The sequence below is a fragment of the Gallinula chloropus genome (genome assembly GCF_964237585.1).
Source record: "Gallinula chloropus genome assembly, chromosome: 10".
NCBI classification, from domain to species: Eukaryota; Metazoa; Chordata; class Aves; order Gruiformes; family Rallidae; genus Gallinula; species Gallinula chloropus.
In genome coordinates this window covers 17082462-17106186 of record NC_140095.1, presented here as the reverse complement: position 1 = coordinate 17106186, position 23725 = coordinate 17082462, and the positions used below count along the sequence as shown (strand labels likewise).

The 23725-nt window shown below is 51.2% G+C and overlaps 1 protein-coding gene across 1 annotated transcript in view; it reads right to left on the bottom strand.

Moving 5' to 3' along the window:
* Window positions 1-21396, bottom strand: part of NSD1 (nuclear receptor binding SET domain protein 1) — a gene marked incomplete at its 5' end in the record, with an annotated part of 60943 nt that extends 39547 nt beyond the window's left edge. Inside the window, 3 exons of the mRNA XM_084268594.1 lie at window positions 1434-1606; window positions 4586-4721; window positions 20692-21396. Coding sequence (XP_084124720.1) covers window positions 1434-1606; window positions 4586-4721; window positions 20692-21396 — 1014 coding nt within the window. The remainder of the gene's footprint in view (window positions 1-1433; window positions 1607-4585; window positions 4722-20691) is intronic.
* Between the last annotated feature and the right edge of the window lie 2329 nt (window positions 21397-23725).

Below are 23725 nucleotides of genomic sequence, written 5' to 3'. Positions count from 1 at the left end.
ACAGACTCTGTCCAGTTCAAAACAGCCATTACCAAGCAGCCTCTCAGCTTTAGCTCTGTACCTCTAAGTGTAAAGCAAAGTGCTCTGCACACTGGACAGGAACCTCTGCTAACATTTAAAACCAGCAAGAAACTTGTTTCTTATCTGCCTGTGCAATTTTTGGCTGCGCAACAGCAAATCAAAGGCTTCACAACTGCTCCTAAAATCAAAACCAATTCCAAGGCAGGAGGAACAACTCACATTTCTGACACTTTGGGGTTTTTTTTAAATAAAGGAAAACACAACACACCAAAAATCTCATCTCAGTAAATGAAAAAAAGTTGTATAGAGCTCAACAGCAAACCAGCCAAATACTCTTAGCTTTGCATCAGATCTTGGCTTCCAGGGATGTAAACCTGGATATTCATGAGTGTCAAAAATATTTGATTCTCCTTACTGCAGCCACACTGCCATTTACATGTAGGGTGAGATTCCAGCCACGCAGAAGCTCTAAGACCAGGAAAGTTACTTGGGAGTATGTAACTACTTATTAGGGTGTTGGGCACACAAGAAGTCCTAAGAGAAGAAACCGCCCTTGGAAAAGGAAAATCAAATGAAAGAATTACACCCAGGGACTCACATCTGGAAGAGCACATTTCATCTGACAGTTCTGCACTAACGTAGGTTAAGTACATAACTGCTAATAAACCTCTTGGAAAAAGAAAAACCAGACACCATTGCCTAGTATGACTATCTGTTCTCTTACAGTAATGCATTAGCCTCTGTACTTCTTCAGCAATTCTCAAAAGTTAATTTCTTCAGTCACCTTCCTAAAGACACAGACCAGACCCTGTGTCACATTACAGCACACTGGCTACAACTGCTCAGTGCTGTTATGTTTGGAAACGGAGGCGATGTGATGAGCCACAAAAATCATTCCCACAGGCTCAATGACAAAGCATTTTCCAGGTCAAACTGTAAGTCCTAACAGGTTTCTATAAAGAGAATTACTGAAGCAGGGTTAAAACCCCCACTGCTTTATCTCAGTCAGTGATCTAGTGAAGTCTGCAACTCCACTTTGGCTTCAGAGCAGCCAAAAGAGGCTGCCAGAGAGCAGAGAAGTTTAGAAGCAGGCTGTAACAGACATCAGGAGAGGGCTGCTCCCACAGCGACAGAGCCCTGACTGCCTCTCAGAGCCCTGACTCTGCCTCTCAGAGCTGTCTGGGGCAGTAAAGGGAGCAGGCTGCACCCCGACACAGAGAGAGCCTAAAAACTCCTGGCAGCTTATAAACCACACTCGTCATAATGACGCAGAGGATCACTTCCCTGGCCTGATTGCTGCAGTCACTGCCACAGAAGCAAGCTGACAGAGTGCAATTCCAGGCATAAAGGAATACTTTGTACCGTGCAGATTCAGAGAATCAAAAACCTCTTTGAGGAAACAGATCCTTCACCTTATGTTTGTAGCCTTTTTCTTTTTGCTTTCCTCTTCGCCGAAGAACAGGCAGCTCTTCAAACTGGTGTCTTCCTTGAAAGAGGACAATAGCTTTCCCAGCAACCCAGGTTTTCTCAGAAGGCTCTCCTAAGGCATCCACATAGTACTCTCGGTAGGGCCTCCGATTGGAAACTATTTTAAGAGATTGAACAGAATTAAATGCTTGCATGTAACAGAGTAACGACAGACAGAAAGAAAGAATCCCAGAAAGCAGTAACAATTTACCAGTTCCTTTTCAACTGCATTTTGCTTAATGACATCCCCTTACCAGTGCCAGTTCTGGGGATTTCTAGCCAGACCCCTTTGATCTGTGCTACGGTCTGTGTTGCTACTCTCCATTTCCGAACAGTTGTTTGTTTGGGGTTTTATTACAAACTGATTAACAGGTCCAAGATGGGCCACCTCCCTAGAACAAAGACTACACTTTGGCTGGAGAAAAAGAAGAAAAATTTGCAAACACATCCATTTTTAAAAATTTTTCCTCAAGACACGTAACATTCTAGGCAGGGCATTGCTTTTTTGCTCCTCCCTGATTAATGATTAAACAGTCTGGTTCACTTGACTACTGGGAAAAGGCAACAGTGCACAGGCAACACCCAGAAGTGACATCCTTCTGGATTGGATTTACTCATACAGGTTGAGCCACCCCAACCACAATATAACCCATCCAATTCAATGTTTCATTACTAAACTCTCATTTAGGACATAAAACATTAATAGCAGCATTGAAGTAAACACACACATGCACACACACTGTACAAGGACTGGTGCACAGTGTTAGTCATAATGAGGATCTCCATACTTTGGGCAGGAGGGTACAGACCAAGAGGAGAAATTCCATCATAAAGGCACAAAGAGTTTGTTCAAAGGTGCTTTCTGTGCAAGAATGCTAAACAGACACAGTAAAGTTAAGAACTAAACCAGTACTGGGCGTGCTGGAGAAAAAGGACAGGTCACAGGCATGAGAACAGAGCAAACCAGGCTTGAACAAGGGATATAAACTCTCTGGATCTCAATGCAACACATGCTTCACATGTTCCTGGGAACACCTTCACTCTCTGAACATATAGCCTAGACTAACATATAGCCTAGACTTCAGAGCCCGTTTAGTTTGTGCTGCCCCTTCCAAGAGTGCCAGCACAGGGCAGCAGCCTGGCCAGCAACCAGCATTGAAATTCTGACCAAGACCACTGAGAGGACGACAAACAATGACCAGGACAACATCAAACTAAGGGTAAAGATGACAGACTTCATCTATCCCATTCACAGTACTGGGACTCAAACCACTGACCCTCAATCTTCTAGCTCCATAAAAATCTTCCAAGAGCTTGCTGAGAAAAGGCAAACTGCTTTAAACGTGACACCACGCCTTAAACCCAAGAGCAGAAGAGGATTTTGCACAAGTGATGAGTTTGAAGCAACCTGCCTTGTTTTGATGGGCTTGTTCCCTTGGCAACAGGAGAGGCAAGGCAGGAGAACTGTGCTTCCTACAGTGCACACAGAGCCCCGGCAGCTGCCCCTGCCCAAAAACACCAGAGTCCAGACCCACCCACTCTGCACCACAGCACCAAGGAGGGGAGAGGAGCAGATTACACACAGCCACAATTGGAAAACTACACAGTCCCCAGAGTTCTATTGGTTTGAACACAGATAAAACACGATGGGAGGGAGAATCTATCATGTAGCTGGAGATCAGACCTTGCTGGAATTTGTTAACAGGATGCTTCCTCCCTGCAGAAGTCCTTCATTAGAAATTGTCATATGCAGGCTGAAAGGAGATTACTGGACAGCTTTATACATTAAATCCTGTCCAAATTTTTTTTGGGGGGGGAGATACAGATCTGGCATACCTCCCAGCAACATCTTCAACAGGAATGAAGAGAGCTCAAAATGGATTATTTAAAACAGCACACTCGGTGTTCTCTCAATCAGGATGAATGTCTCCCAAAGGGGAAGGTGGACAAATGGCAATAAGATGGCTACAGCAGCAAGACTTGGGGATGATGCGAGCACAAGGTAGGGAAAGCTACTTCATGTCTCTGGAGAAATAACAGAGGGCTCTGAGCTGATGGCCACTTGAAAAGAAGTCTCATCACTCTCAGCACTTGGTTCTTAGGCTGGCAAGGGCCACAAAAACTGGAGAGAAGTACATCAGTGAGTGGTAACCTCACCAGTGTCAGTGGCATCAGTTCAAGGGGCTTCCAGTTGACATGGAACAAAAAGAATCAGAAAGGGAAACCAGGAAGAAACAAGCCTTTTCATTTGTGGCAGCCTCCCTACGGCAGCTAGAATGATCCTAAAAGCACTGTGAGAGCCTTCCAATGAGCTGCAATTTCCAAACAATCCCTTTCCCTCTCTTCTCTCCATCACTCACCTACAGTTCTCTGCTTGTAAGACACTTCCTTCCTGTCTCTCCCCTACGCTCAGGCATGCACAGCTCTCATTTCCCAGTCTCTTCCGCTCCCGCTCAGCTGGCTCAGCCTCTCTGACACACCATGCTCTAAGCTTTCACAGATGCAGCTCCATCTCCACATTTTTCCAGCATTTCCCTATAAACAGCCCCTTACTTCCTTGTGCCAAACAAGATAAAAGTATTTCACTTCCTCTCACACATTCCCACATCTTCAGGTATTCAGCAGCTACACACTGTGCTACCCCCCACCCTGCTTCTCTGCCTCTCCAGCCTCCTGTTCCCCCAGCCTGGCAGACCGTGTCCTCACACACTCCAGCCTTCCCAGCTCTGCTTTGCCCACCCACTGCACAACTCAGTCCTCATTGTCCTGATCCACCTCCTTTTTCTCTGCACCCCGTTTTTGAGAGGCTGCTCTTTCTTCTGCACTGGCCCAAGCTCAGCCCAGCCACTCATCCTTCCTATACTCTGGGAAGGAAAGCCTACATGTCCAACAGCTGTGCCACTTCCAGCTGTCTCAGTCCTGTCCTCCTCCTGTCACCTCCTTGATCTAGATCTACTTTACAGATGCATGTCTTCCACAGTAGAGGCTACTTCTTCATACCTTCTAAGGGCCAGAAATGGTGTTTTAAATTAATTAAAAACTGCAGCATCCTGCCATACACAACGGCTCCATTTTACAGTCTGAGCAGATACAGTACCTTTCATTTTTGAGTGACAGTCCAGCACTGGGTCATGACAAATTGTGCATGGCCACCATGGGCGTCTGTTGAACTTGGCCCAAACAAGATCCCCAACTTCATACTTCACTGGAGTAGGTTTCTTCTTGGCTCGGATCTTTGGGGAAAAACCAGAACACAAGAAATCACTAAAGCTCCAGATGCTTTTAAAGAGATTTGCCTCCCCCCTGTGTGCAGATTACATCTGGCCACCAGAGACATTTACATTAAAAAGCAAGCCCTGATTATATTTAGTGGCTCCTACACCTTCAAAGAACACAATGGTTCTCCCCATTCTTCTGAAAGAACAAAACAATAAACCAGGGTTTGGGGAAGGGGGTGTTGGGGTTTTTTTTAGTAAGGAACATGACCTCTCATAAGTGACTGCACTCAAACTTCACACATTTGAGCAGGTAAATATTTGGAGTGACTACTAGCCCCTAACACCAAGTTGTTAATTTCAAAGGTTGCAGTGTACAGAAAAAAGTAGAAGAAAGAGACAATGAAATATTCCTGACCAGAAGTGACAAGAACAGCAAATTAAGTGTTTAACAATTGCACACGCACAAAGTTGGTATGTAACAGATATTTACTACTTCTCTTCTCAGATGTGCTCAGGAAAAAGCTTCACCATAAAGTATTTGAAACCAAAGGTGGGTACAATCAGAAAACAAAACAGACACATGGAAGATTATATCCTAATTGGTAGTTTACGTGAGCAGAACTCTCATTGCCCGAAATTAAAACAGGAAAAAGGAGCACGACAGCAGTCACACCCCCACCCCCCTCCAGGAGACAGACACACGGACTCAGCCTGCCTCCAAAACCTGCTTGCAAGCATCGCCTCTGCAGAGACACCCAAACCCCAACTCTGCTTCCCAGGGCTGCACAGCTATAAAGAGAATGTCAACAATCTTTCAACACACAAAGCCCTAACGCTGCTTAATGCCATTTCTGCCAAGCTATCAAAGAGCAGAGAGCAGATCCCGTGCTGTCTGCTAGGTATGCAGGCTCTCTGCCTGGGCAGCGTGCTACCAGCAGGACCTTTGCCAAGAGGATTCAGGAGCTTACCGGCGGTGTGACTAATTGAGCCAAGACGGGGTACAACCGGCTTTCACAGGATCCAGGAGTCCCCGTGCCCAGCTGTGGGGCATCCTGCCTGTTCACTAGAGCCAGCCAACAACGTGTCCTGGGTGGGTTCAACATTTTAAGAGCTCTAGAAAGCACTGCAGGTATTTTTCTTACCAATAAGCAGCAGCAACGCGCTCCTCTCATCGTAGCTGTCACAGCACAGATCCGCACCTCCTCACTTCACTCCTCTGTCCACCAAAAGCCACACAGCAATGGCAGGGAACATGACCAAACACTGTGCAGGGGGGTGCAGACCCTCACTCTGCCACTGCCCTGCCCCAGCCACGGGCTTTCTGGAACAAAAATTCCCACCGGTGAGCACAGGAACCGGAGGTGCTGCCTTTGCTCTTAAAATGCAGCTGTGCTTGCAGGTGAAAAATACTTTGTCTGTTTCCACCTCGTGTTCTTGTAAACACGACTTTTCCCTTATTTTTTCTTCCCCTCACATTTTTCAAACCCAAAGCTCATCTCAAAGGCTGACCACCGCAGCACCAGCATGTGCATCCCAGTGACAACTGTAACCTGAGCACAGGCAGCTGAACAGCGAGAGGTAAAGCTGCCAAAGCCATTCACACCCACCCACCTGAGGGACACCCACAGTCCCTCTGCCCAGAGGCAACTCTGCATTTAAATCAACTCTTTGTCACCCTCTAATACCCCACACAGATGCCTGACGGCTTTCAAAAAGCCGTTCGGATAAAGCTTTAGGAGTTACCTCTCCTTCAGCAGCTATTCTCATTCCCGGCTGGCTCTCCCCCTCCCCAGCAGCCAGATGTTGGCCCCACCACCCACACTCCCCGGCCGAGGAAGATCAGGGTATACTGATGCTCTGAGGAAGAGGACTGCGATGGGACACTACAGCAAGTCACTGCTTCGTACAATTTCCCCCCACACACAGAGCGGAATGCCTTTGTTTATAAAGAAAAAAAAAAAAAAGAAAAACAGAAGCCACAAAACCCCTCACAAAAAACCCAAACAAACCTGCAGAGGAGTGAAAGCACCAGTCCCCTCCTTAAAACTCTGCTGGGTAATGCCAGAATTACAGCCCCCAAAGCATGTATTTGTCAGGTCAGAATAAAAACAAGTCATTCCTATTACTTTTAATACTCATTATGCCAAGATCATACTGCTTATCTATGCCAACAGCTGCAGTAACGGTGACTTGTCTGTGTGCTAGGGAAAGCCCCGGCTCAGTTCAACACAGCAAACTCCAGGGTGTCACCACGCACTCAGAGCACTGTTTACCTACAGGGCATGGAAGTGTCCAAGTGTTTAAATAACCAGAAAAATGTGTGAGGTGCTGCATATCAGGCAGGTACTGGTGAGGAAGGGAGGGAAGGGGAAGGACAGTGTCCTGTTCCGCTAGTTAGCAACATCATAGTTGTATTATTAGATGTTCTCCTAAAGGGAGTGAGCACTGCCATCCTGGTTCCACCTGAGAGAGTGTTAATTTGGTACAGCCAGGACAGCAGACCCAGAGTGGCCAAAGGGATGTGCTGTCCTGTATATCCTCACACTCTATATAACCCAGGAAGCAGGCTGGAGGCAGGATCACTGCTTGGAAACAGACTGGGCATCAGTTTTAATTTTCCTTTCTGCAAGTGGTGAGCAATTGCACTTGTGTACCATTTGGTTTAGATATAAAACTTTATTATTACTATTAGTATTATTATTTTCTTCCTTTGTTATCCTATTGAACTGTCTTTACCTCAAGCCACAAGGTTTTTTCTCCCCCCTCCCCTTGCTGGGGCAGGGATGAGCCAGCAGCTGTGTGGTGATTAGTTATGAGCTGGGGTTGAACCACAACAACTGTCTGGTCTGTTATCAAGTGTTTGGCATTAATTTGCTGTTCAGATGGGACAAGCTGCACCCTAAACTCTAAACGACAGGCAGTATCTCAGCTCCCTTTGAGCTATTTTTGGAAAGAACAAGAATGCATCGTGCAGACGATTTTAATCAAAGCCTCTCCACCAATGCAAGAGCCAAGTGACCACTGATCACCGAGGAAGGGATCACAAGCTGAGGTTAAGCAACAGGATTACACAAACCCTTCTACCTTGAAAGCCACCTCCTGAACATGTGGGATGCCAAACACACTGGTCTGCAATTCGCTATGGGAAACACCTAAAGTCGCTCAGCTGCCTGAGAAGAGGCTTTAGGACAGAGAGCAAGTCTCTGCCCTCCTGAAATTCTCACCATCAGGCAAACATGAAAGGTATGGAGCAAAGAAAGCTTGCATTTCTAAGTGATTTTACTACCATGACTGTAATCTTCCACCAATCTTCCTCCCTTTAAAATAACCACATCATTAACAAGTGACAAAAGTAACACTTATCCAGTAAGCACTTTGGGCTGCCTCACTTGAAGCCACTCTTCAATCCACTGATCTTGGGCTTTGTGCCACTTCTTTCAGCAAGTCAGTGCCATGTGCCATGGGATGCACCTTCCCTGCAGCACTGCTCACCTCTGTCCCCTCCAGTGAGGCATGGCACAGCTGCAGACACCGCTGTGCCCCAACAGCATGACTGGGCATGGGACCACCTTGGTAGAGCCACAGTAAGACCACCCAAAGGGATGGGTATCTATATTGCTACAGGCCAAGATTTTCAGTATCGTGTACCCAAAGGGCCTAACTGTCCAGAGTCAGAGCTGAGCTGCAGCCATCGTAGCTCTGCACACTTCAAATCCAGATCTGCTCTGGAAATCCACCATGGAAACTCTTGGCCAAAATAGTCTTGTTACATTTTTTTCCCTGACTTAATTATAAACATGACATTATTCAATGATGGAAGGGACAACACAGTTGTGGAGGATAGCTGCAGCAACACAAGAGATTGTGTGTGAGAAGGATAGAGAAAAACCACAAGGAAGTCAGTGACCCCAAGAATAACAGGGTGAGATCCTGCCAAGCCTGTTTCACCCAGTAAGTGGACAGAATGAAGCCAAGGAAGAAACTAAAAGGAGGCGGCACATCCAAACGCTAATTAAACAATGCAGTATGAACAATGATACTAATAGACTTTTCCACTGAGCATGTGGGCAGAAGCACAGCAAACACCTGCCCAAGCCCTGCAGCAGGATATCTCACGAGCAGATCTTCCCACACCAGTAGCTGCCAGGTAAGTCACACCTCAAAAAGCAGCCAGAACATACATCAGCGCCATGGGTAGAGGACAACAACAACAACTCTGTCCCAAAAGCTCCCAGTGCTCTCTTCAAACCTTGTCATTCCTGGGGCAGAGACCCTCCTACCTCTCCCTGCAGCCCATCTACCCCAGGATTACTTGCACACAAGCTGTTCCCACCCCATACTTCTTATTAGCTAGAACTGGAAGCCTGGTGAGGGTCAGTCCAATGTCTTCACCACCACCACCTCTTTCCTTTATCACAGAAGGATCATTATTGTTTTCCTAAACAGGACGAGATGACAAGGAGTTCACATACTTCCTAAGAGCTACCAACCTACCCCAGATATGGCCAAACTGGCTGAAGATCAACAGCTCTTTGTGCTGGGGAAGAAGAGCAGGGGGAAGAATCTAACACAGCAAACCTGAGGAAGAGATGACATTTGAAGGCACCTGGGACAAACAGTACACTTGAAGTAGCATCCACTAACACCACCAGCTGCATGGCTGGTGTCACAGGTTGGCCAGGCCTAGGACATGACACTCCCAACTCCTGCCATTTCACCATCACACAGCAGGTTACTCATCCTCTGCCCCTCTGCGAAGGTGGGGCAGCAACCAGGGCACACTTTATTAAAAGCACTTCCAGAACTACCCTGAGAGGGCCTTGTTAAAGGTACCCCAAGAGTTTTCACAAGCTGGTGCTTCGTTAAAGTTACTGAGTTAACTTGCAGTTGAAGACAAAGCAGCTTCAACCTCAGCCTCTGAGCTCAGGCTTTTCCTTTGGATCACGGCAAGTCCAGATCCTTTCACTCTGGTCACAGAAACAAAGCAGCTGTGGCTGCAAGTCTCACATGCTGAGTGCTGCCAAGAGTCAGAAGACTGTCAGAAGAAAGACTCCGACCACTGTTCTGCTCCGAAGGGCGGGGTGGTGGAAAGAAGCCCAAGTAATCCACTGTTCATCATTTCACTCAGCTGCTACACTCATGCCCTGAGAAATGAATGAATACAGAAGGAAAAAAAAAAAAGAGACAGGACTTGGGAAATAATCTGTGCTGGTGAATATTGCATGGAAAGATAAAAAGCAGATGAGTTTAAGAACACTGAAGTAAAGTCAAGAATGGAAATTAATATCCCCTTGTGATGAAAGCCAAAATATAAATTCTCATTAGTGAAGATTCTTGTTTTAAAGAAGCTTTTCTGGAATTGAATCCAAATCAGTCAAAAAAGTCCCACAAAATGGAAAGAAAATTAAATTATATCTACTTCATAGCTCAAGAAGTATTTGAAGCCAAGCAAAAAGAGGTCATCAAAGTTTCCTGGGTACAAAGTAGTATTACAAGAGCTGTAAGCCTGTGCAGAGAGAGGCCTCAATGCTGAACCTGTGCTCGTGCAGGGGGAGCAGCAGCCCTCTGCACTCTGCTGTTAGAAAGTTTATGGCAACAAATCCCTGCCCTGGCAAAGGGATAAAGCCCAACCTGAGTATGTAAAAAAAACCCACCCAAACCACAACACCTGCACAGCATAGCTGCTGAAACCATCACCACACTCACCAGAAGTACCATCACACCAGTACTGAACTTTTATGGCAAGCCTGAATCAGACCCCAGAGCCAGCAAAGCCTGCACTGCTGGGGGCCTGGGGACACTCTTTGTGCCCCCCTCCCTCACTCCGGATCTTCCTTTGGTTTCTGCACTGCAGCAAAAACCAAACAGGCATCTGACCTACATTTGTTTCTAAAAAATTATCCGACCTCTTATCTGAGACCACTATCATGCAGAAGTGTTAAATACTCACTAATTAAATATTCACTAACAAAAAATACAGCAGCGATTATGATCCAGGCCCAGCTGCTGTTATCTCCGTGCCCGTGGATATTTGTTGTCTTTGGCATGTGCTCCGTAGGCTGTTCCCAGGCTGCAGAGCGTGCACAGGGTGCCCGTACACATGAGCTGCCACCAGAGGTTAAAACCAGACAGCAATTGCACTACAGTGGCCAACTCCTACATCCTGAAGCATTTCTATCCAGTTCAGGGGTTGCAAATATATGATTTTAAATTAAGAACATACTGCTACCAGAACACCAAGCCTCAGACACCAAGATAACTGGTTGACAGCATCTCTGTTTCACTTCCTTACTGGATATCATTTTCCTTATGGATCCAACAGTAGTGCAGCAAAAACCTTTAGCTTTTCAGTGTCCTGATAACCAGAAACGCACCCAGCAGAAGGATCTGAGGAAGACAGAAGGAAGAATTGGGAGAGAAGTGGTATGATCACTGGTGGAGAGAAATTCACAGGCACTCAAACATTTCAAACCATTGTCAGGAGCCTGAAACGGAGGAAACACATTCATGCTTGCTTACCTACATATGTTTTAAATGATAAACCAAGTTCTCTTTAAATCTGACTCTCTTAATCAGCACTAATTGTTTCAAGCAAGAGGGGAACCGCAGGCATTGTCAGAACTTTGCTAAGTCTCACACAGAACAAATATCAACTAATATCTTATGTCAAAGAACCAACAAAAAACCCCAAACTGAAACCAGGTCATCAGATCTGCCCCCTTTCCAGCCTTGCTTCTGTGCTCCTCTGCATTATCAAAGGAACTGCTCAAGAGACACCCCATAAACACAATGTTCAGTTTCAGAAATGAAGCTTCAAAACTCATTAAACAAAACCCAGGTTCAAACTCAGCAAAACCAAACTTGGCTATTCTAATTTATGTGTGTAAACTGTACCCACTGCAGCTTACACTGTGTAAGTCGTAACCAGAATGGAGTGGTGCTAAAGAACAACATGTACACACAGTGGAGAACGAACATGGTATCAGAACTCTTAACAGCAAAAATCTGGGAGTTTGAGTTGACTTAAATGTTTACAGACTAATGCTTGTTGCTTTCTGTCTCTTAATTCAATGGGCTTCTTTAAAAGCAACATTTAACTGGGGCTCACACATGTAATCTTCTGCAGAAACAAGGATTCACCCACAGAAGGAGGTATGACCTCACTTTGTTAGTGCAAACACAAAGATGCCACTTACCTGTGGGGCTCAGCACCCATATCCCCCCACCCAGCTGAAACATTTTTCTAAAACAAACAAAAAAAGTCACAACAGTCCTGTTCACATAAAATTGTGTTAATTTGTATTTAAAGTTAACTTCTGCTGAATCCCTACTAAAAACGAAATCAGAAATCCTAATAGCAGTGGAACTTATCTTGTGCTTATTTATTACTTGGTATCTGCACTTCCAGGCACACCCTGAAGAAGGGTCATGCTTCAGCCATCAGGTTGAAGGGTTCCTAACCTTTGTGTTGTGAATCCAGCTTCCTAAACACACTCAGTAGGCACACTGTGCCAGGACAGCCAACTAAAATTAAGAGGGATTTGACTTGCTTCACCTCCACGATTTAGAAATCTGCATGCACTCACCACATCAGCCAGGACTTAAGAACTCTGACCTGGTGCTTGGGAAAACCAAACAGTAAAGTAACATCAGAGTAAGTGGAGGAACTACTGAAAAGAAGATCATTACCCTGCTCCTCAGCCTTATCACATTAGGCAAGAGGCAGGTTTCTGTCTTTCCAAAAACTGTGGGAGGGAAAGTTACGAATATGCTCCTCCAAAACAACAACATGGAAGCTTCAAACAAAGCTCAGGGCAAGTCTCACCGGACACTCAGCACTGGAGGCCCTACAGGAACTGGAAAAAAAAGCTGGAGGTTTCCAGTGTGCTGAGGTATGCACGTGAAAGGAATTATCCACTTTTCCCTGAAAAATACCAAACCAAAGGCATCCCATCCTTTGCCCAGTAAGCAACAGTGCTGGATTTCTCTATCCAACTCAATGTTTCTTGTTTCTTACATACAGAAGTAAAATTCTGCACATCTGAGAATGAAAAATGAGTCCCTGTCCAAAGACACTCATTAGAACTAACGAAGTTAATACAAGTTACACTGGTTTGGTGGTCTTTCCTGAAGATGACAGCAATGGTCTGATACCCACAGAATATGTTCCCTACACATCTTTGCTTGGCAACCCTACCTGCTGCTCCTTACCCCAGCACTCCACCCATGAGGAAGAGGATGGAGAGGGACATGGAGAAGCCTCTAAGACCTGTCCTTTCCCTGTGGTTCAGCCACCGACAGCATTCCTAAACAACTCCCTTCCCTGATGCCAGGAACATCACAAGCAGTGCCCCTTCCACTGGCAGATCTGCTTCACACAGAGCCACGGCAGCAACTCGGCCCTGAAGAGGCAGCACAGATGCTGCTGGCTGCCAGACAAGCCATTCATTTGTGGATCGTGCAGCTCTGTGACTGCCAAGGCTACAGCCAAACCAGGCAACGAGCTGAGTGAGTCAACTTAGAACAAACCTGCTGCTTGGGCTGTGCTAGAGACAAAGGCAAAGATGGCCAGCCTGCCCTCACAAGTCCTGGGAAAGAGAAAAGATACACAAGGACTTTTCTCCCAATTTCTTCTTGCCATTACTCCAAAGCCCCTGGTGAGATAAATCCTTATGAAATCTTAATGGTAACCACAGAAAATCAACCCATCAACTTTAACGAGTGCTTCTTCATCCTTCAACAGAGACAAAGCACAATGCTGAAGTACCTCCTGGCTTCATCAATGTTTTTGGACACACAAGAGATGAATGTGCACAAAGTCCATCTTCAATCTGCTGCACATTTAATCACTGCTGCAAAGTTACTGTGAGTAGCCATGCTGAAACCAGATTGCTAAGTTAACAAGAGCAGAGAACTTCAGCTGGCACTTGCCAGGGCTGCCAGCTTCTGCCTCCAACACACAGCAGTATCTTCCCCTCTCCTGGGCACTGGAGGCAGGAGCTCAGATCAGCCAAAGCAATGACCATGCTCACATCCAGCACTGAACCAGTGGGACACCCAACTCTTCACCTGCCAGTCTGCCTCTACACTGCATGACAACTCTGCGGGGACATCAACCCCCCCTACACTACCATTCAGGTCCCTTGCTGCAGGTCACAGTTTGGGAGGAGACTGACATGTTTCTGAGGGAGCCAAACACATGCTCTGCACGTGGCCTGGGTAGCACTCCTGCTGCTGACACCCAGGTTCCTGCACCACTGGCAAACCTTGCAAAGTTAGCAAGGCAGCCCCTATGAACTCCAGGCACAACTGCAAGGACTATGCTCGAGCACCTCCAAGCCTATAAAGCAGAGGACACCACCTGCACATGAATCTGACCTTCCTGCAGGAAAAGCTCTTTGCAGACCCCCACCTAGAGCAGTGGCACAGCAACATCAGCACCCAGCACCCTGTCACAGTCCAATCCCACCACATACCGAAAAGCTCTAATCCCCTGCACTAGCACCAAGACGTTTCTCTGATGTCACCACCCCTTGCTTTTCCAAAACCAGCCTGACCTGAACCCAGAACACTGCACTCACACCAATGCACCTGCAGGTAATATTTGAACTTCCAGTACCTGTTTCAGCAAAGCAAACTGCAGCGTGCACCCAGCCTTCCTGCAGCCCTCCCAGGGCAGCAAGCTCAGCCCTGCCCGCTCCAGCAGCAACACACAGCACAAACACAATGTTTCATTTGACTCAACACCAATTCATGGGGGTCAGACCCCACAACTAACATCTGCAGCCTGTCTGTACCACTCTGCAAGCTCACAGCCACAGGAAAACACACTGATGCCACGATGTTATATGAAAGCAAGCAAGGTATATGGATAGGTCTAAATTCACTAGACAAGAGTCCGCACCTGGGAAGTGTTTAGGGGTCCACAAATCTATAGAGGTTGAAAACTGCTGCTCTAATTCAAAGCAGACTCTCTTACAGACCTTTTCCACCCATTAACTTGGAAAACCTGGCAATGCCTTAACCACCATAAAGGATTTAATTCCCATTTTACTGAACGAAGGCTGCATTGCACTGCACAGATGGCTCCGTGCAGGCAGAACAAAACATAGGTCATATTTTCCTGGTACTAAAAATTACATTAGCTTGACTTTCAAAACCAAACCAAAACAAAAAAGCCACCACCAAAAACCTAAACCAAAAAAAACCCACCCAACTCCCAGGACAGGCCCTCCCTGCTAGGATTAAATTTCTTCCTTCAGGTGTTATTATTCCCTGTCCCTTTCTAAATGCCAGAGCAAATAACTGAAAAAACAATCAAAATTACTGTATACAAGAAGCTGTCAGTCACAGAGAAGAAAAACATAAGTATATTCTAAGCAGCTAGACCGAAAGTTGATCATCACCCATAACACTGATTTTTGAGTTTAGGATTTCTTCAAGAAATACTGTCTCAATTATAACTTAGAAAATAGCACTTGTTTTTTTTCTTGGGGCTCAATTAGCTTGTTAATCATATTCAGAGTTGACATAGCTCTGCAGTGAGCTACAGATTTCTTCAGTTAACATAGGAAAATGAAAAAAACCCCTAATGATTGTTACACATCACACAATTTAACCTCACTTCTGGGAACCGGGTGCAGTGAGGTGCAACAAAAAGCTGCTACACTGCGAGAGGCAATCAACAAATCCAGGACTTCAGGGAAAACAGAAATACGTTGTCGGCCTGAAGTGACACACTACTGCTACCCAGCCACCACCATTGATTTCAGCAAGAGCTCAGAAGGAACTGTAACAGCAGAACTAAAATCATTGTGTCCTCAACAAGGTGAGAGTTATGGGGGAGAAAAAAAAAGGTTCAAGGTCTGGTGGACGCACTTTTCCAAAAGAAATCATGGATAAGTAAATCCAGACAGTTAGCAGAGGTAGCAGGCCTTGGGAGGCAGCCTCCATCCTAAAAAACCACCTGTAAAAGCAGAGTTTGTTCCTGCAGTTGAGCATGTTTACCTGTAACAGTAGCAGGTGATGTACTAGGTATGCACACTGGGTAGAGGAGAACTTCACCCTGAACGGCTGGGTGAAGCCTACACTCCTCTCTGGCAACTACCTTCTCTGGAGACCTGGAGTATTTATGACTGCAGACAGTATGTTAAACCAGGACATCACTTGAACAAAGTCTCTCTTAATCAAGCTTTAAAAAGAAGTTTTAAATATAGAAAGCAGAGAGAGAGGTTTCTGCCATTATACACAGCAAAACCTCCCCTTTGAGACTGTCCAATCTGCAAGGATCTAGTTTTGCTGTCTGCAGACAGACACATCCAGCCTCAGAGCACTGCAGGGCCCATGTGAACGGTGAAGCACCGATCAAGCTTCACACCACAGGTAGCCAGGAGGTCCAGACTTACTACAGAAACCAGCTATTTTCATAGCATCACGTACACAAAGAGATAGTTCACTCCTGAGCAGCAACGGGAGATGACAGAACAAATACAAATGAAACAAGGAGAGTAAGAGTGATCACAGCCAAATGCTAGAATAAATACCTCCAGGATCCAACCAACTGTGCAGGAGAGCTCTAGATCTGCTTAAAACACTGCTGTCACTCTAAGTGAGCTGCTTCTCACACCTAGGGCCCTCCTCACACCTAGGGTACACCATCCTGCTGGGACAGCATCTCAACACCCACCCACTCTCATCACCACGACAGAGAGGTGATGCAGAGCCAGCACATCATAAAACCAGCAAAATCATTAAAGACCTCAGAAATGTATGGTCAAGCAGATACACAGCCCAGGACAGCACCCTAACTGGGGAAACATCCATTCATCTGGATTCCCACCACAGCCACAGTCCTTTGCGGGTAAGTGTAGAGCTATTTGAGACATGAGTGCACATCAGTACAGGAGCCCAGTGGATGTCAGCAAACTGCACAGCCAGGCAAGATCCAGCTACATGCTCTTTTCTGAGGAAGAAAAAAAAAAAGCACCTTCCTGACAGCGTAAATCTTAGTGGCAGAGCAGGGTGTGTGCAAGATGAGAGGCACAGGGAGTAGTACACCAAGAGCCTGTTCTCTCTCCAGGTGCCCGCAGGAAGCACTGACAGCCAAAGGGAATTAATCTCCCCACCAGGAAGATGTCAACTGACCAAGGAAATTTATGTTCCCTGCTCAAACAAACCACTGCCGTGCCTTATTGTATCTCAGGGATGTAACGCTAGCAGGAGTTAGTTACAGCTCAAACCAACAGTCTGTAGTAGGGGATTCTTTCAGAAATGTTTACAGGAGTAACACGCATCACGTGGCCTGGGTTCCTTCATTTTATTTTTAGCCAAGAGAGAAAAGGCACTAGATGTGACAGTTAATAAACTAAAAACAGAGTAACTCTTGCACAGGGACACAAATACTCAGTAACAAGAATTCTCTCCTGCAACTGCAGGTTGCAACAGAGCTCTGAAGTTAATTGTGGATTAACTCCAGGTTTAAGGAGGGGACCTTGCTGGCCTTTTAACATGCTGTGTACAGGAACTCTACACACACATCTTACTCATTCCCTACACACAGCCAGTGGAAGCAGACATCCTTAGTGATGAAAGCTCTGGCTCTGGATTTCCCTGCACCTCATTTCCTCGCTGCCATTACCCGAACATCACACTCCTACAGAGCGGAGCTGGACAAGGAAATAGTATGAGAAGAATGAAAAGCAACATTGAGTGAGTGCTTCACAGGAGCTCTGCACATCCTGCAGCCTGAAGCCATCAGAATCCCATGGAGAAAACCTGCCTGAGAGCGTGCAACCCGTGACCACACAGCGCGCAAGGTCCACGCACCAAGCGGCACACAGGCGCGATACAGGAACGCTGCTTCCAGGTGCTCAACCCTGCAAACCAAAGGACTAACACACGTTGTGGGTAGCAATCAAAAAAATCACTCACTGGCCAAGTTAAAAGCAGCAGCTGAAGTTCTGTAACGAAAGCAAAACTTCAGCACAAGAGCTCTGTCAGAACCAAGTCCACCTGCTCCAGCTCCTCAGCAACCAAGCGTCCTCCCCAGCGCTGGAGCCTGCATCTGATTCTCCCTCCAACCCCACAAAACGCTGTTGTCTGCAGCTTGTACAGGCTGGGGAAATGCTAAACACAAACTCTCCTCAGGATGGCAAAGAACAAACAGGGAAATGAAAATCCAACCATCCTTTTCAATTTAAGTGGCGATAACCCAACGTTAAGTCCATGGGCAGGAGGAAGCGAGCTGCCAGTTGTCACTCTATCATCACTTCTGGAGCAGGAAAAAAACCCAGCCCAAGAAACACTGCTATAATTTCTTCCTCTCAGACACAAAATCCACACAAAATCCGGCAGCGCTGCATGGAAAGCTTCACTCAACCAGAACTGAGATTAACCGGACACTTAAAATAACTTCACTTCAGAATATGCACATCCCTCTTTACAAATGAATGGTACCTGGCCAACCTCTCGCTGTTGGGAGCAAGCTGTGAGTGCACGGGATGCCAGGGCTATTGACAAATCCCCATGCAAAACAATACCGACTGCCCTGCCACCTACCCAGAGGCATTACTTATGCGCTTGACTTTGCATCCCAGTAACAACAAACCAAACGCTGGCCCCTTCTGCTGGAAGCACTCCCTGATATTTTGGAAATCTGCCTTTTCAAAGTGAAAAAATTCAAAGCTTGCACGGGGCAGTCACAGATGCAGTTTCCTCTTGGTGAAACAGGAAGTTTGAGCAGAGTGGGCTTGCTCAAAGCTGGGAGCTTTCAAGAGTAAAAGCTCTGAGAAAGTTCTGCTTTGAGGTGGAGCTCCATCATCAGGCTAGGTAAAAGTGATTCTCTGAAAAAGTAGCCCAGCTATGGCAAGCCACCCTAAAAATAGCAGCGCAGTGCAGACCTCCCAGGTGTTTGTGGTTGTTTAGGGATTTCATTTTTGTGGGTTTTTGTTTTAAGTTTTAGTGGGCTCTCAAAAAAAGTTCATTCCAGTTACAAATGAGACAGGAATTAAATGCCTACACAAACACAGGCTCTGAGGGGCAAGCCTGATTATTTCTAGCTATTATGCCACGTTCAACAATTACAAGATTTTAACTCTCTCATCAGAATATGCACATCCCTCTTTACAAATGAATGCTACTGGGCACAGAGGAAAAAAACCCTCTGTCTACGCTTCCCATAACCATCAGGGCTAAACCACTCAGACAACCCGTACTTACTGAAGGATGAAAGCAAGACTCAAGGGAAGAAAGACCCCAGGTTGACTAAAAAGATGCTTTTCTTTTCTGTATCTTTTTTCCCTGAACACAACTATGCTTTTGAGTCACCGGAACAATTCGGCAGGAAGGCAGTTTTACTAAAAAGTCAGCCCCTTCGTGCATATTCAAATAACAGACTCAAATCACCGAGCCAAGTTTTGTCACCCTCCTGGCTGCAGTGCTGTGGAGCACATCGTAAAGTCACTGATAGCAGAGGCAAGTGTTGTGAAAGTACCTCTGCTAGCTTCTGTTTACAAAGCGAGACCCTCCCACAACCGCATCACTAAGCACATGTCTGCTGAGAGATTCCCCGCTTGGCTCTGCAAAACAAAGCTAAGTATGTGCACCAACCTCAGACAGGAGGCACCCAGGGCGGCCAAAGTCTCCACGAGGAGACGGGTTCTTCTCGAGGAACACTCAACAGGATCCGTGAGGCAGAGCCCAGCCTAGCTGGGCCACAAATTAAGCCGCTGTCAACATCTTCCTGAAATCGCCCCTTCCGCGGGCAACCTGTGACAAGGGCTCCCCCACCTCCCAGAGCACAGAGCGGGAACTCCCTCCTGTTCCCAAAAGCAAGGATAACTCCCCCAAACGCTGCATGCACCAGCCACATCCGTCCAGCACCACACTGAAATTAAGAGACCAAAACGGCTTCGGTGTCAGTGCTGTCACATGGGTGAGTTTTCACACCTCGTATCACGTAGTAATTAAAACCCGGTATCATCACGCGAGGAACCTTTAAGTTCCACGTTTAAGATGTACTCCAAAACACCCAAGAACTGGAGGAAATAAACATACATGACTGCAAGTAAATAATCAGGCTGAAAAACAGCCTCCAAAAAATTGCAGCTGCGCTCAATGACACGCCAAATAAAAGGTTGGGTGCACCAAACTCCTTCCAGAACTCTTCAAACTTCCATCAGTTTTGCTTCTTATTAAGCACACCGAAAAACAAACTAAAGGAATTTGTGAGTGTGGAGTGAAATTGGGGGGGGGGGGGGGGGGGGGGGGGGGGAAGAAGAGGCCTGAATAACGGGTAAGATTTCCTGCCGGTGAGGTCTGTCAGGCCTGACACGGCCCTTCTCTGGCCGCCGCCGCCAAAGGTTCACAGCCTGGGTACCGCAAGCCAGGCCAGACAAAGAGAAGCCGTCTTGACAGCGTTAAAGCCGGAGCAGGCAGGAGAAGGGAGAGCTCACTCCCTCCTGCCCTTGGAATCTCCGCGACGGCAACGAATGGGGAAAAAAAAAAAGGAAAAAGAAAAAAAAAAAAAGAAACCACCTCGTACTGGGGAAAACTCCGCCTCAACTTCGCTGTCCTCGGGCGGAGGGATGCTGCCTCTTACTCTGGGGGGGGGGAAGCAGCGGGGGAGAGCGGCGGCTGGCGGCGCCAGGGCACAGGTGCGCGGCACAGCCCGGTGACAGCCCGCAATGGCAGGCGATCCGGGCCACGGCAGCTCCCGACCGCGGGCCGGGGCTGACGACAGCGCGCACCCGAGGCCGGCAGCCTTCCCCCCCCCCCACCCTCCCCTCCCGGCGCCTCGGCAGGGTCCCCTCGGCAAGATGGCTGCCCGCCCTCGAGGGTGCCGGCTATGAGGGCGCCCGGCCCGGCCCCGCCGCACCGCGCCTCACCGGCCCTCTGCCGCAAAATGGCAGCGTCGTCGTCACCCCCTCCACCCCCCGCCCGACGTCCTCCCCCCCCCCCCCTCCACCCAAGCCCCGACGGTGCTTACGAGCTGCAGGGCCGCCGCCGCGGAGGTGGCGGAAGGCTCCGACTTCTCCCCGGGGCCGCAGTCCGGTACCGTTGTCGGCACCGGCTCGTCCGGCTGCAAGCAGGGCGACAGCGGGCTGACGGGGCCCTGCTGCGGGCCGGGGCGGCCGCGGCTCCGCTCCCGCGAGCTGACCTCGACAGCTGCCTCCTCCTCCTCCCCGTCCACCTCCTCCTCCTCCTCCTCCTCTTCGTCGTCGTCGTCCTCGTCGTCCTCCTCCTCCTCCGGCGTCTCGGCGCCCTCCTCCTCCTCCTCCTCCTCCTCCTCCTCTTCCACCTCCCCGTCGTCCCGCAGGAGCACGGGGAAGGCCAGGGGCCCGCGGAGCGCGTCGGCTGCCAGGCCGGGTCCGTCGGCGCCGGCGGCCGGGTCCTGCGCCGTGGGGAGGCGAGGGGGAGGCGAGCCGGGGTCGGGGAGGGCCTCAGCGCCGTCGGCAGCGCCGCCGAGGTACTCGGCGTTGATCATGGAGGCCAAGTCCTGCAGCCGGCGCAGCGGGATGTAGCAGGACGAGGGGTCCTGGCTGTAGACAGGCTTGGCGGCCGCCAGCTGCATGGCGGGCGGCTCGGGGCCGCGGCCCTCACCGAAGGGGCCGCCCTTGGCCTCGGCAGCCGCCAGCGAGGTGCCGAAGGGGACGAGGCAGCTGCGGCGGCTCACTTCGCAGGCCTGCTCCATGCCGGGCGGCGGGCATCCACCTGCGGGCACAGCACAATGGGGTCAGCCCGGCCGCCGCCGCCGCAAAATGGCAGCCGCGCCCGGGGGCCCGACTCCGCTCCGCCGGCCCCGCGCGGGCCGACGCCGCCGTCGCCGCGCTAGGCCCAGGCCGCGGAATCGTCGCCCGGCACGGCAAGGCACGGCCCGACCCACCTCGGGCCTGTACCCGCCGACCCCACAGTGGAGGGGTGGGGGTATGTGGGGGAGGGGGGGGGGGGGCGAGGGGGCCGCTCACCTGCGGCCGCCGCGGCCGGCTCGCCGCCTGCCCCCGGTGCGGGCCGAGAGGGAGACGCGCCGACCCGGCCCGGCCAGGCCCCGCCAGCGCTCCTCCGCCGCCTCCCTCCTCCCTCCCCCGCATGCGCGCGCCCGCCGCCGCCATCCCGCCGGCGCGCGCCTCGCGCCTGCGCGCGCGCCCCCCGCACCCGCTCTTGGGGTTCGGCGGCGGCCAATCAGCGCGCGCCCGCGCGGCTCCTCACACCCCCCCCCTCCCCCCCGCACCCCCCCCTCCTCCATCGCTCAGCGGGTGCCCCCCCCCTCCCGCGCGCCGCCCGCCCGGGGGGGTGGGGGAGGGCAGGGGGCGCTCAGTGCTGCCCCCCCCCGGCGCGCCCCGCCCGTAGCCGCCCCGCATCCCGCTCTGCCCCGCTGCGGCCCCGCTCCCCGCCCGGCCCGGCCCGGCCCCGCGCACATGGCGGCCCGGCCCGGCCCGACCCGGCCGGCATCGCGCCCTCAGGCCTGCCGCCCCCGCCTCCATCTTAGGCGGTAGCGGGGGCACCGAGCGGCCCTGCGGGGACGGGGCGGGACGGGGCGGCCCGGCCGCGCCTCACCTGCGGGCCCCGGCACCCCGGCCGGCCGCCAGTCCCGTCCCCGTACCCCCCCCCGTCCCCCCCACACCCCCACCCCGCTCCCCTCCGTTAGCGGCTCAGGGGCCGGCGGGCAGGCTCGGGCCTGCGAGCGGTGGCGGAGCGGGCGCCAACAAAATGGAGTCGGCTGGGCCCCGCGCCCCGGAGGGGCACCCGGCGGGCGGCGGTGGCGGCTCCCGGCCGGCGACACGGGCCGTCCGCCCCGCCTCGGTCCCGGTCCCTGCGGGCAGCCAGCGGGGCGGGGGTCGCAGGCCGCCGCCCGCCCCCGCCGGGCTCGGGTTACCCCCTGCCATTGTCCGCCGCGGGCCGGGCCCGGAGCCCCGGTCGCGTTTCCCCCGCCGCCCTCCCGCGCATCGGCGGGCCGGGCCGTCGCCCTCCGCCGGGGCCCGCCGTGTCGTGCCGTGCCTCGCCTCGCCTCGCCTCGCCCGCCGGGGAGCGGCGCCCGGGTGCCCGCGGCCTGGCTGTCCTCGCCGGGCTCCGCCGCTCCCGGACAGCGAGCGCCGCGCTCCCGCCCGTCCTCCCGCCGCCGAGCGGCGCGCAGCCGGACCCGCGCCCGCCCGCTCCGCCGGGCCGGGACGCCATCGGCGCCCCGCCACCCCCCTCGGCCGGCCGGCGGCCCCGCTGCGGGCGGCGGCGGCTTCGTCGCTACCTCCAGATGGGGGCCGGGGTCTCCGCCGCCAGCCGCGCGGGTCCGGGCGCCGCGCCACGCCGCTGCCGCACCGGCACGGCTGGGCAGGCACGGGGCGGGGGCGGCCGGGCGGGGGGCAGCGGCCGGGGCAGCGCAGGGATGTGGCACCGGGGCGGTGCTGCCCGGGCCGCGCGGGGGGCAGGGCCCAGCCGCCCCCCAGGGTGCCGGGCGGGGAGCTGGGTGCCGCCGCGGGGCTCGGCGCAGCGCTGTCCGGGCGTACCCGCTCTCCCACCCACGCCCCCCTGCCTCTGCCCTTTGTTTCCCCCCGCGACAGCCGCCCCCCCCCCCCATGCCGGGCTGGCCGTGCGGGAGCCCCCGGCCGTGCTGGCGCCGCGGTCCCGCGCCGGGTAGGGCCCCCATAGCAGCCTCTCTGCACACCCAGGCAGGCAGCACCCGCTGCCCGGCCCTTGCCACATCGGCGGGGCACAGCCTTCGCCCGCCAAAAACACCATCCAGGAGCCACTGCGGGTTGGCACCTCGGCAGGGCAGTGAGCCCCAGCCTGTGAGCCAGTCCTGTGCCCTGCTGCCCCCCATGTCTCCCTGCCTGGGCACCTGTCTGGCTCCCTCCTGCCCTCTCTGTGGCTAGCAATGGGGCAGCCAATCCTCCTGAGTGTCTGCCCTGGGAGAGGCCATGCTAAGGTCCCTAACCCAGTCCTTGCTGGTGTGCCACCACCATACCAAGACTGCCATGTTGGGTCTCATGCTGCTCCAGCACACCCACGGAGGGTGGAGTGACTTGGCA